This window comes from Mytilus galloprovincialis, chromosome 5 (assembly GCF_965363235.1).
Source record: "Mytilus galloprovincialis chromosome 5, xbMytGall1.hap1.1, whole genome shotgun sequence".
NCBI classification, from domain to species: Eukaryota; Metazoa; Mollusca; class Bivalvia; order Mytilida; family Mytilidae; genus Mytilus; species Mytilus galloprovincialis.
The window spans coordinates 52,489,701-52,503,712 of record NC_134842.1 but is presented as its reverse complement, the minus strand read 5'-3'; the positions used below and the strand labels follow the sequence as shown (position 1 = coordinate 52,503,712).

The window sequence follows — 14,012 nt, the reverse complement described above, 5'->3', positions numbered from 1 at the left end:
CTAAATTAAGAATGTATACATTTTTTTCTGATAAATTTAGACATTTTTAAGAAGTAGGTTAAAAAAAAATCTGAAAGCTCTAAGGTAGTGTTACGAAAGATTAATAAATTTCTTTGTGTGTCAAGACAACATTCATACAAACTCTTACAAAGATGTATCATCAGAATCTTGTAGCTTTCAAGTGTTAAGTCAGTTATTGACATTATGATTGTTCCTGTACTTTGATTGCAGATCCGGAATACGTACAAATTTTTCATATGGTGAACATCATAACATAAACAGTAAGTACTTAGATTATTTAAAACCGTCTAAGTATTGCCTTCAACTAGATATTTTGGTTTGAACGCGTTTTTTTCAAATACATTCAAAAAAGGGATAAAAATAAAAAAAAAAAAAAAGAAGATGTGATATGATTACTAATGAAACAACTCTTTACAGGAGACTAAATCACACAAAAATTAAAACTAATTGTCTGCGTACGGCCATCAACAATGAGCCAAGCTCATACCGCATAGTCAGCTATAAAAGGCCAAGAAATGATAAATGTAAAACAATTCAAACGAGAAAATAAAAGGCAACATTTATGTACAAAACCTTAACGTGAACGTGACCGGGCACTTGTATATACCAACAATAAAAAGATACTAAGAATTGATCTGAGAGTATTCGCAGTTACTAACAATTAGTTCAAACATACTTACAACTAATAAAAAAAAATCATGCATCTAAGACTTAACCATCAATCAGTACACAGACAACATCCAACAGATTTAGTGTAAAGACGTCATAATCAGTCAGAGCAAAACATTACCTTGTGGAATGCCAAGTTACATATATCGACAGATTATATAACAATAGTGTTTAGTTTGCTTTTAATTTACTGATAACAAAATCAATATTAATAACAATAAAACAATATTCAATAACAGTTTTGAATTGTAAACTTAGTAAGGAGTCTAGTTCTGGTCCCTAAGATTGAATTTTTAATACAAAATTTTAAATTGTAGTTTTAGTTAATGAAAGGAACGGATGATATACCTCTTTACTGCATTTCTGAAGCCAATTTCATATTTTAAATAAAATAGTTTCATATTTTGAATATTTTGTAAAGTTTGAACATGTTATTTGCCGTAATGTTGAAAAAAAAACTTAAGTCTTAAATGAGAAGTCATCGTTCTTCCTCCTCGACTAACATGATCATGTTTGCACAACATTAGACGAGACTATCAATATTGATGTCAACAAAAGTACATTTTCATTTTCTGTTATCACCGATTTGGCTAATTTGTGCATGTTTAAGCTGTTTCTTGTTTTCCTTAATATGCAGACGCTGCTGTAACAAAAAATAACAAAAAGACAAGCTGTACACAAACATTATACAGAAAATCAAAGACTGAACAAACACGAACCTCACTAAAAACTAGGGCTGATCTCAGATGTTCCGATATGTCAATCTGACTCTGTTCCATATGCGACATCCAACGTGTTGTCCTTTTCTAGTACAAACCAAGACATATGTTTAATACGGTAGGTCAAATTTGGAGAAAGAAGGACAGGGCAGTAGTTATAATAAGTTGAACATATCCGTTGTCATATGGGATAAGAAAACTCCACAAACGGTCAACCAACTCGTGATGGCGTCCGTTAAATAAACGTAGGGATGATTTTGATTTCATCTTCTGAAAATTTACCATTCTTGTGAGCAGTAACTCTTTGTCAAGGAAATCGTGACAGGAAATACAAACACTGGAATATTGTTTCAACTGTGAGATAATAATCACGTTATACAATCGCTGCAATCGCTGCTGGAAGTTCCAACTTGGGAAGCTGAAATCATCTCGTTTGTCGTAAAACTTTATTTTCATTCGAACTTTATTGTCCAGTTCTAGATGTTATGCAACATACGAAGCATACTTAATTGTATATTTTATATCCTTTATCTCAACTTCGATGTCGTAGATGATTTCAACATGGTCACCAATTTTTGAATCATTAAATGAGAGAAAACAATCTATGTAGAGGAATGTAAAGGTAAAGAATACAACTAACTTTGCTAAAAAGAAATGATAGGTGACAATTGGAAACTCTTTTTGTCGTAAATTTGTTCTAAACAAAGGAACAATCATTTGATATGCTGGACCAGGATATTTTTTTAATTCTGCGATCCTAATTTTTTGTAAACAATTAGTGTCTGCTTTTTGTTGGGTAAACTATGTATTTTCATCCTGTTCTGATTAGTTCTCACAAGGACAGGCTTCTCATTTTTGATATTCTTGCCCCCCATCCCCAAACCTAGAAAAAAAAATTGCGCGATGCTAAAATACTTCAATTTTTGAAATGAACATTGGAATAGTATTGACATAAACCACTGTGTTTAGTTATTTCAGACTTCAAAAGACACAACAATCTCCTAAGCCATGCTATCATACTTATTCTGATAGGTATGTATTATGTTATCATTTGCTGCATTCATCGGCATGTGTAAAGACTAAATACTTTTCAGGATATTCCTCACTTTTGTTTTTATTTGTTAATTTGATATACTTTGAAGAAAAAATAAATCGAGCCACTGACGCAACAAAATAAATATGATGTGCTTTTATTTACCATTTATGTGATTTTTCAATTCCAGATTGTTTTTTTAAATCATATACTGTAAATTCAGATACCAGGCTTATAAACGCACGTTTCGTCTACATAACATCAGTTGTGTCTTTGCAGTAGTTTTTATAACGTTTTCATAAATACCTGAGTTATAAATGTGTACACCTTACACGTGTTTCGTCAATATAATTCTCATTAGTGGTGTTCGCATCAGAACAGATCAGAGGGCTTATCACATAGTTAGTTCATAAACTTTTTAGAAACATATTTAAAAAACAAACACAAAATTAAATGTTAGATAATCTATCATTGGTGTTTTAACTAATTCATGTTATTGTATCAGCAGTAGGTTTACAACCAACTTGATATGTCAGAAACATTTTAGGTCAACACATACGTGTTGTCTACTATGCCGTTAATGAGATTGTAACCTGCAAATATCCAAATAAGGTTAAGAATATGTATTCAAGATTCAAGATGTTTAGTTAGTTTACAGACAATTTAACATATAAATGATATCTAACGCTAAAAATATGGTGATGTCTTTTTTGGCTAGTGGCTAGTGGTTCCCGATGGACGAAACGATGAAACCTAACCTTGAAAACAGGTTGATAATGAATTAAGTCACACATAAGCACTAAGCCCTGTAAATAAAACTTTTAATATATGAGACATGTAACGCTTTAACTAAAAGGCGTCAAACGATGAGACAGAATGTATATAACTACTATATAATTGGAAGGAGAAAACTGTAAAGTTGAAATCATAACCTTTGTCTTAGATTCTAGTTGAAGTCGACAATCTGTACTGACAGCGATAAAAAGAGAAAGATTACCGTTTGGTTTCGGTAATGAATATCAACCAAATATATTCATCAAATATACATGTCTTGTTAAGACATTGTTTTTATGATACCATATGGTAGTCCTGTTTTGAGAGTTCAATGCGCATATAGAAGTAAAAGTAAATATTTGGTTGACACTGAGTCAGAATATGTATCAAGGTATGGTAAGGTGTCTACCTCTGAACCATTACCTTTTCAACACGTAAGAACTCCGGGTTTTTGTGTCGGGCTTTATAAAACAGTGCACAAATTCAACTTGCATTAGTATGTGTTCGTCGTAAATGTGGATGTAATTTGCTGCTAAACTTCATACAGCCGTCCCTTTATCAATCTTTTTTGTTAAAATCAGCGGGGTTCTCATCATAGCAATTAAGGCTTTTTCCATTACTTTAAAAACAGAATTGTATCTCGAACCCCTTCAAAATCTATATTGGCCATATTTCTATCATAACTTTTGATTTTTCAACGCTGTATACCACTATTCCCCATTTAAAATCATAATTTTGAAAATACTTTGAACGACAAAATTATTTTATATTTCTTCCTGTGTGACGTTTACATTCTGACGTCAAACACGCGACTCTGCAATAGAGTTGATATGAACCTTGCCATTTAGTCACAGGACTTATTGCAATCCTTTATGGGTTGTTTTAAACTACATATATAAGTAAGCAATGAATATTTTTGTTAAATTTGATAGGTGCTTGTTGTGCTTCTTTGTTAAATATTTGTTTGTTTTTGTTCTAATTGAGATTTTCATACAGTGATGACTACTGTACCCCTATTTTGACAAGTTTGTCTGTTATGTCTGTTTTGTTCACGCATCGCTGTTTATATGATGGAATTTGATGCGAATGTCATAAAAGTGAGAGGGTTAGCGTTAAAAAAACAGGTTTAATCTACCATTTTCTACATTTGAAAATGCCCGTACCAAGTCATGAATATGACAGTTTTCGTCCATTCGTTTGATGTGTTTTATTTTTTGATTTTGTCATTTGATAAGGGACTTTCCGTTTTGAATTTGCCTCGGAGTTCAGTATTTTTGTGATTTAACTTTTTATTGTGTGAAAATGTTCATCCTTATGTTATGTCAAAACCGATAGGAGATATGGACATGATGGATGAATGTGTTATTTTCTTAAATAGGCTCTGGGATATGGGATTTCATGTTTACTTAGATATTCAAATAAATGATTTGTCATGTTTGTGTATGCAATTCAATATTTATTTAGGCAATATATAGAAAAAAGAAGATGTAGTTTGGCGTTGTCAGTTTATTTTCGATCTCTGAGTTCGAATATCCCGCTGGTATCTTTCAACCTTTTGTTAAACACATTAATGTGGTATTTAGCGTAACAGAAAGAATTGAATGTACATTAAACAGTCTAATTATAAAAAAAACATTATTGCATTATTGTTTGTTTTTTTTTTCTGCCGTCTGAGATGCTTTTTTGTTTTGCAACATATCGCATACATTTTTGGCCGATGATGTTGTACAGTAATGGGGGTTTCAAAACTCACCCTGTGTGACCCAACACTTATTCTTATAGGAGTTATCTCCCTCACCTTTTTCTTGTTATCGCTATATTTCTAAAACCGTAAAAGATTTTAACAAACTGTTTTCACCAACTTGTTTGTCTACTCTTAAGAATGATTTGGTAAATTTTGACTGGAGTGATCGGATGACATCTTTTGGGTGTTATTTCCCTTTGAAAATTTAATATAGGCGATATGTTGGATAAATTCACACAATTTAAGTCGTAGAGGCTAAAAGTCTTTTGACGGAAATTGAGGTCAAGGTCATGTTCTAAGTTTTGAATTTTGCTTGTTATCTTTATTCAAAAGAAACTGTAACAGTTAATGATATAATGTGTTTTCTAAATAGCTGTTTACGATAAGGTGCAACTTCAACCCATTAAAGTCGAAGTGTTTTGGTCAACCCTTATATGAGTTTTCTCCCCTTTTGTATTTGAAATCGGTATTTCTCCACAACCATACAAGTGATTGACCTAGGGTCTTTTAATTTAAGATCACTGACCTTTGACCTTGAAATTGAGATCATGGTCAAAGGTCAATTTGACGTTCTAGATTTTGACCTTTTCTAAAAATTCTTTCTTGTTCATTATAAAACAATTAAGTCTTCTGCATATACCTATTAATATTATTTTTTTATATCAGTTTGAAGTACCAAATTACCTCAACAAGGAGTGACATTTTCTAACATAGTGTTTTAAATTTCATTCTTATTATCGAGGTGGAAAGACCTTTAATTGTTCTCTGAAGAATCGGTTTTTAATTCATTTTGTTGTTGTTTATTTTCAGGAATAGTAACTGTTACAATAGCGTATACGATGTTTGCTACACATCTTGACGGTAAGTTTTACAAATATGCCACGCATAAGATTACATATTTGTACATGAAAATACATATCATTAATTGAAGGTTGTGATGGGGATAATGTAGCTGCGTAATGTTAAAGTGTATGGCTATGCTGTCGTCGAAGTAATAGGGATAAGTACAGAATCAAGACCCTATCTGGAGCGGAGATCAAGCCGACAATATGCTACCGATGTTTATATCTCAGTTATAGATCAAGAGGACAGATCAAGGTCGCAAACATAAAATGCGGGTATTGCAAGAACTCAAAAATTAGCAAGGCCAGCTTCGTCGATAGCGTACGCGTATTCTGTTATTTCGCTTTAAACAAACAATGTTACAAAAAGGAATAGGACACACTCCACAGGATTACAAATAAGACTACTTAACCGGTATCAAACGATCCAAGACAATGACAATATGTCGCTAGTGGGTTGATAGAAAGACACAATTATCGGATTACTTAATATTTTCACCGTTTAAGTTGTGTCGATGTGAGCTGTTCTTCCTCATACACGTCATAAGTCTCGGAAACACACTAATGCTAATAAAGTGATTAACTGCAGTTTTTGACTTTTATCTACAAAAAACCACCCCAACTATAGGAAAGGTGACATGGAGTCATTAAAAATACAAATCTATCAGCTGTATAATTTCAGACTAGTTTGACCGACCATTATAGGGTCACTTGCGTAATTGGTTACGTTTATGCAAATTTTACTGCTTTTGGTTATTATTTGTAATATTATTACATGTATAATGGATATATAGAAAATGTATAGAAAAAAATATTCACTGATCAAAAATTAAGGAAATATAGATAGGTGAGCGATTCAGGCTCTTGAGAGACTCTTTTTAATAATTGTATAGTATATGTTTTATAAATAAAATGTATTGTTCCTAAAGTGTGTTCGAAATGTAAAATTTGTTTAACATTAAAGATTCTTATTTAAAGAAAGTTTACTTTGTTCCTCAATATTTTCCATCTTATTATTAATCTAAATTTCAAAGTAGTGTTAAGTACTCATTTTATATAACCTCTGAATGGTTTTTATTAAGTCTAAACAAATTTTCATAAAAAAAAGATATGATAAGATTGGTTCGTTTTTAGCTTTAAATTAGAGATAAGATAGGTTAGTCGAGAAGGCTACTTCAGAGGTTTAAAATAAATAAGGGTAATTCATGATAAGCAACTTTGACTGGTAATTAAACTAAAGATTTAAAATTTTGAGTTTTCAAACCAAAAAAATCACATGTTGTTTTGTTTACTTAGCTCCATAGTTCAATGAGACATATCTCCATACCTAGTCAAATACCTGTTCTAAATCTACAAAACCACCATAAAATTTATTTTCATTTTTACATCAAATATCAAAATATGATTCTAATTTTTAAATGCTATCTGTAGTTCTGTAGTACTGTAGATTTCGTTAAAACGAAGTTGACTGCAACTTGATTGGTCATCTATCATTTAAGTAAGTCTATCTTTCGATTTGAATATTTTTGGCAAACAATTTATCTTTTATTAATTCTATTTTAATTTTGAGCAAATTACTGGTTTATCAGTTTCTAAAGTTTCTAAATTATTATTTTCTATATTCTTAGGGTTTATTTTATAAACCCATTTCGGAGGTAACATCAATCTGTTTTGAATTCTCTTGATCGATAAAGTGTTTCAGCCATTTTTCTTTGTCTTCTTAGGAATATCTTCGGTTTCATCGGTTGTGTCTTCAAATGATTTTAGTATGTTAAATACATTATTACAATATATTATGGACTATAGTAATTATTTTTTCGAGACTTTAAAGTTATTTGTTAGAATTTATTGAAATGTTAGTCATACAATTATAAAAACGCTTTGACTTAAAACCGTGGTAACATTTGAATGTATTGTATGTCAGCTTATCGACAGAATCATGATTCGGAAGGGTTGAATACACATAGCTTTTTTGTATATGTTACAGTAAATAGGTGAAATTAGGAATTACATGTATTTACTAAAATTTAGGAATTACAGGTAATCCCCGATGCACTTAGTAAATACAAGTAATTCCTGAAACAGTCCAGTTATTACCAGTAATTACTTATTTTAAAATGAATTTTTACACCTATTTACTGACTGCTAAAACAATGTTGTACTATGTTCAGATCATCAAAAGTTATGGTAATATTATACTAACTAGAAGATCAGTTAGTACTCTTAAACTTTGTATTGAATGGTTGATTTGTATTAAAAATATCTTGAATAAATAATTATGGACTTTAAAATATTTGGTTAAATCAGAGTAACTTTAGCATGTTTAGATGTTTAGTTTAAATCCAAAATGGTTCAAGTTGAGCATTAACAATTTTTGACCAATTTCAGCAGACATGGAAATCAGAAATGAAAAATTCTCCCAAAGCAGTATGTTTTAAATTTCTAAAAAGAAAACTTTGAATTTGAAGAATATTTAGACTTACTACATTTTTGTACCTTATAAAGAAAAGATAACGTTATGTAGGTTAAGAACTAGAATGAACTGTTATGTGCATTAGCTTCGAGATATAAAAAAAGATTTATTTTTGTTGTTGTTAAATCATTAATAAAAATGATATAGTGAAATCATAATTCACTGTTAGCAGCCAATTTGATTCTACTTTGCTAAATTAGCTGAGAAACAAGGGTAACCAGTTGTGCACTTGCAAGTGAATATTTGGACCTCATTGAATATGTATTCATGTGACCTTCAATTCAACCTCTAGCTGGAGATGGGTTGTCGATGTATTAAGCTATTCAAGTTGTAAGGGTTTTGCAGAACAAATAGGCTACTTTTGCTATTAATCTTAAAATTGTCCATGAGATACTATCTTTTGACTAGTACTGTAAGAAGTTTCTGTCAAAATTGGGTAAAAATTCAGGATGGTTTATAAAACCTAATGTTTTAAAAACTTTAACTGTAGAGTGTATGTAATCTGGGGAAAAAACTAGTCCATTTATAAGTAATTTACAAAAAAAATCAATTTTGGATAGATATCATTGTCTTGCATGCATATATTTACAGAGTTTTAAAACCTATAAAACACCGGTTTTCCAGTTTCAATTCACAAACATTAAAGAGTATGCACTTTTGATGTGCCTTATATTCCTACATCCTTACGTAAGCTCCCTTAAAATCACTATCCCTTTACTTTCTTATTTGGTATCTTGTATTATGTTTTTAATTTTAAAACAAAAACATCAAGTTAGTAAATAGCTGTAAAAATGACAAAAAAAATCAGTGATTACCAGTAATTACTGAAACAACTAGTAAATACATGTAATTACTAAATTGGCTAGTAATTACAGGTATTTACTGAAATGTTTAGTTATTACGTGTAATTCCTAATTTCACCTATTTACTGTAACATATATATATTAACGGAGTTTGCTTCTCGTACTGTGTAGATAGTTATCAAAGGTACCAGGATTATAATTTAGTACGCCAGACGCGCGTTTCGTTTACATAAGACTCATCATTGACGCTCATATGTAGAAAGTTTCCATATGCTTGATACATGTGATATGTATGTTCTCCTGTATCTTTAAAATAATGGTGTATTTATTCTCAAGATAACTTTCCTTATAGGTGCTACATCATCATTCTCTCAATGTTCAATAGGACATTTTGTATACTAAAATAGGACGTATTCGACCTATTCATGGTCATCATTCCTAACCACGTTAAACTTTTCACTTCAAAACATTTAAGGACGTGAGATCAATATACCTGTATTTATACATCAGACCGTACTGCAATGGAATGGTTACCGGAATTTTGAATACACCATACCAGGCACTTTATATTTGATAAACAGGATACATATGCCCTCAATATCAAAATTCAATAATTTATTTTCGTATTATTTGAAACTATCAGTAAATTTTCTGTTCTGCATGAATTACCAGTACTTCATATTTCATCTGATTCTTTAATATCTACAATATATACTACATAGTTAACGATTTACACCTGTGCGTATGAACTATTTTGTTTTAAATATGTACTACTTTCCAGTATGATCTATTTTGACCCCGCCCTATTGGGTGGTAATGCATCTTATACATATACGTCAGTAAGTAATTCTACTCAAGCCAGTGCTAGGGGCCGTTTTGAATTAATAATGAATAATGATGGTTACCCTATACCCATTGTTTTTCTATAACATACACGATACGTATTCGTTGTAATTTGTGGTTGATTGATTGATTGTTTGTTAATTTACGCCACTTTAATGAAGGAAGTCGTTATTGCCGGAGAGAAACAACGAAATTCGGTAGAAAAGCTTACAAACCTAGTCTATATAAGGTAGGGTCAATTTTACCTGTCATGTGCGTGATTGAAACCCACAATATCATTATTATAGTTCAAATACTTAGACCACACGCCATCGTAAAATTTTTGAAAAGAAGACCGATTTATTATTTTTTTTTTTAAATATATATTTTAAAAGTAACTAACTTTAAAACCAAATTGATAGAGGCCTAGCATATAATTTCACAGAACAGATTTCAATTATACTAGATTTGTTATAAAAGTTTTCAGATTGTAGTTGATCTCTGCTATTTTTTAATGAAACTAAGTATCACTATAGCTTCTCCTCAGTTCGTTTATTAAAAACACTACTCCCTGATCATTTTATCAGCTTTGAATTGGTTGACGGTGTGCATATTTGACTGAAAGGTGGAATGGCTGATTTTAAGACATTGTTCAAAGAGTGCCACTCCCAATAAAGGAGTGGTTCGTCTGATTTTTTATTTTAACGAATAATACGTCTTTAATTTGATTTTAGAAGAAGTTTCGTAGATAAGTTTTGAATAACATTTTACTGTGTCTTTACTGAGTCTATAGTATTTTGTGTTGGTACAATATTCGAAGGTTTAATCAAATTTAAAAGGACGTATCATTGATTAAGCAATTGTTTTCGAATTAACTCTTGGAGTTTAAAATCAACGCAATTATCAACTAACATCAATAACACATATCTTTAGCCTTATTTTATATGTTAGTTTTCTACGTATGCATAATTTTTAAGGAAATATAAATAATTGTTTCCCTGATGTCAATTTTAAAAAATATACCTTCATTTGAAAGGAGTAGGTTCAGTAAGACCCCTTTTTGGCCCCAAAATATAACAGTTTTACAAAATTGTTAAAATGTTAACTTTTAGTTATTTATTGGACAGTAGAATGCTTCTGCTACATAAATATGGGCTGTTTTTGATAATACAATGGGTACTAGCACCATTAAGTCATGCTAAATTACTGAAATCTTCACAATTCTAGCATTTTAGTTAAATTTTAGACGGTTTTCGTGTAAAACGAAAGTGGCCGCATTCGTGTTTATCTCTAATATTAAAATGTAAGTTGTATTTGATGATAATACATAACATATATAAAGGTTGAGGATGAACACGGATGCGGCCACTTCCATTTTTTCCAAAAACCATCTGAAAAGTGACATTTTTCGGCATATTTGGTAGATTTGTCATATTTGAGCTTGAATCGGATCGTTTTTAATGACTAAATCAGTTAAAATCTTTCCCATAAACTAATTAATTCAATTAAAATAGACACTTAAGTATTTAAAAAGTGGTCAAAATCGTTCGTCAGATGAACTTGAAATTTGAGGCCAAAATCGGTCCTTACCGGACCTACTCCTTTGTATTTAATGATTTATTTTGCAGGTTACTATATCGATCAGTTTAAGAAAGAAATACATCCTGATAAAACAAATATTCATACTAAAGACGAAATAGAGGAACATAAATTTCGGGACGATGGGCTCAAAGCAAAGCTTATTACAGGTATGTTTGACGATAGTGATCAGGATAATCAATTACTATATACAGTCTGGACACAACTTTTATCGGAAGTTACTTCGAGTAATATGCATTCATAAAAATGTTTTTTTTTTCAATTTTTAGAATTTTTCTAAAAGATTTTTTTTCAATTTTAAGAAGATTTTAGTCATTTGTTAACAATTCATATCTTTATTGACTTTACAGGTCCCAAACTGCATAAAAACAAACCTGGCATAAAACACCTGCCAATGCAAGACAATGCAAACCCCATTGAAGAAAGTGAACACAACAAATATCAGTATCAGTTGTTTAATAATGATTTTGCTACAGGTATACATGCCGCACTCTTATTATTTAAGAAATACCATTAACTGATGTTAAAAACTTTAGACAATGAGTTGGAAGTCAACTACACATTCAACAATAAATGCTTGTGTTTTCAAATACAACATCTTTTAAATCTTAATGAAATATTTTCTGCACAAAAATTTAAATCTTCAATTTTACAAGGCGATGCGTTATGTTTTAGAATATTTTTCTTGCATTTTTTTTTGTTTTCATTCAACCATGTTCAAGCTAAAAATTTTGATATTTAGTTATATTTGTTTTAATAAAGTTGTTGTGTCAAAAGATGGTTTGTCAGATATATATCTTCGCCTTGATAATGAGGTTCAACATCAATACATGTATTTAACAATAAATGTATTGTTACATATATTATCTGTCCTATGGAGACACGTGCAGAAAGTATTGATAAAACATTCAAATTCTGTAGTGAATTTTTTTGTATTTCTATTCCTCATCAAAGATGTTCCGGGGCGGATATTGTCATGTCAAACATTATCATATCATCGCTAAGTAGTTGCCATTTCAACCTATGTGACCAATTAAACATCCAGTGTTTTGCCATTAGAATACACTTTCAAATAATATAATGTCTCTATTTTGTCTTATCTTTACTGTAAAGAAATCCGTACTTTGGATGTAGGGACACATATGTCTTCGTCAAATATAACAGTTCCACCTAATAGTTCTATAAGATAGTAGATACTTTATTCTCTAAAACCTAAATACAAGTTTACAGTGAAACATACGATATCAATACAAATTCAGATATAAAAGCTGAAATGTATTTATTAAATTTTCAACGATTGTAATCTAAAAAGGAAAACAGGTAGAATAGTTGTAACAATGCATTGTCGTTATTGTCTCTCTTCTGAAACAATGTTTTATATGATTACTTTTAAGGCATAAACTTTGATTCACAAATATAGAGGAGGATTCATATCACCGTGTTAAATTATAACGTTCATCACATTAATTTGTCTGCTTTAAAAATAATTGGGGCAGAGCTATATGTCTTTGAATTTGATGTAGGAATTTTAGTTCTGAAAATGTTACAGCTAAATCGGTATTTTTCCCAAATTAAACATGTTTAGCCATGATAAATAGATTTCATAATTGTTTTCTGTTGTAAAGCAATAAGGGTTTACATTCAGTCATGAATGCAATTTTACATTGAAAATAGAACATGTATCATATATGAATAGATATTAAACAGTTTCTTTTTAAGCTTTAATTAATATGTTGTAACTGTGAGGTTGAGAAAAGCAAACGGTATTCATGAAAACATTTTTCGACAGAATTGAAGATTATAAACACATATCTACGTCACAGGTACAAAACATGGAGTAATTGAAATTGATACAGGTGAAACGTTTTTATGTATGTCATAAGAATACTTTGTATTGATTGGGAAAAGGGTCCTGATCGTCGCCGTAGTTATTTTTTTTTATCTCAATGGCTACGTATGTTATATGATTGTCCATTTAACATTGTTTAGCTCTATTAACATATATACACTCTATAATCATAAGTTAAGTTTATTTTTTCTTTGGATCATAAATATGTAAACGATTATACAGGAAAATACATGTCTCATGAACATGAATATCTATTCATATATCATAAGTCTGAGGAACGATATATTAGTTTTCTACAGAGTCTGACGCTTTTGCAGAATGCGTTAATTATTCATTTCAAACACTTTATTTAATAATTTACATTGCAGGTAACTGTACTGATCAGATCAATAACGAAATGAATTCCGACAAAACAAATATGCATACGCAACACGCAATGGAAGAAACAAAATATCGAGTCGAAGGGCATAAAGGAAAGCTTATTACAGGTATATTTGACGAAAATGGCCTTTTTCAACAGATTTTTATAGTGTACTCATATATTGTACTGTCTCAAGTAAAGGAAGGGTTGTCGCCATTAAACAATCCAAAAAAAAAACGCATTCTGTAAGTGCAACTCCCGAGCTATATGCCTGTAGATCAGTCGTTATTCTTTTGTTATGTG

The 14,012-nt window shown here is 30.6% G+C and overlaps 1 protein-coding gene across 1 annotated transcript in view; it reads left to right on the top strand.

The window, feature by feature from the left end:
* The window catches only part of LOC143074071 (uncharacterized), an 86,574-nt gene that overhangs the window by 15,570 nt on the left and 56,992 nt on the right, over nucleotides 1–14,012 (top strand). Inside the window, exons 6-11 of the mRNA XM_076249619.1 lie at nucleotides 232–281; nucleotides 2,379–2,441; nucleotides 5,771–5,821; nucleotides 11,529–11,648; nucleotides 11,850–11,975; nucleotides 13,717–13,836. Coding sequence (XP_076105734.1) covers nucleotides 232–281; nucleotides 2,379–2,441; nucleotides 5,771–5,821; nucleotides 11,529–11,648; nucleotides 11,850–11,975; nucleotides 13,717–13,836 — 530 coding nt within the window. The remainder of the gene's footprint in view (nucleotides 1–231; nucleotides 282–2,378; nucleotides 2,442–5,770; nucleotides 5,822–11,528; nucleotides 11,649–11,849; nucleotides 11,976–13,716; nucleotides 13,837–14,012) is intronic.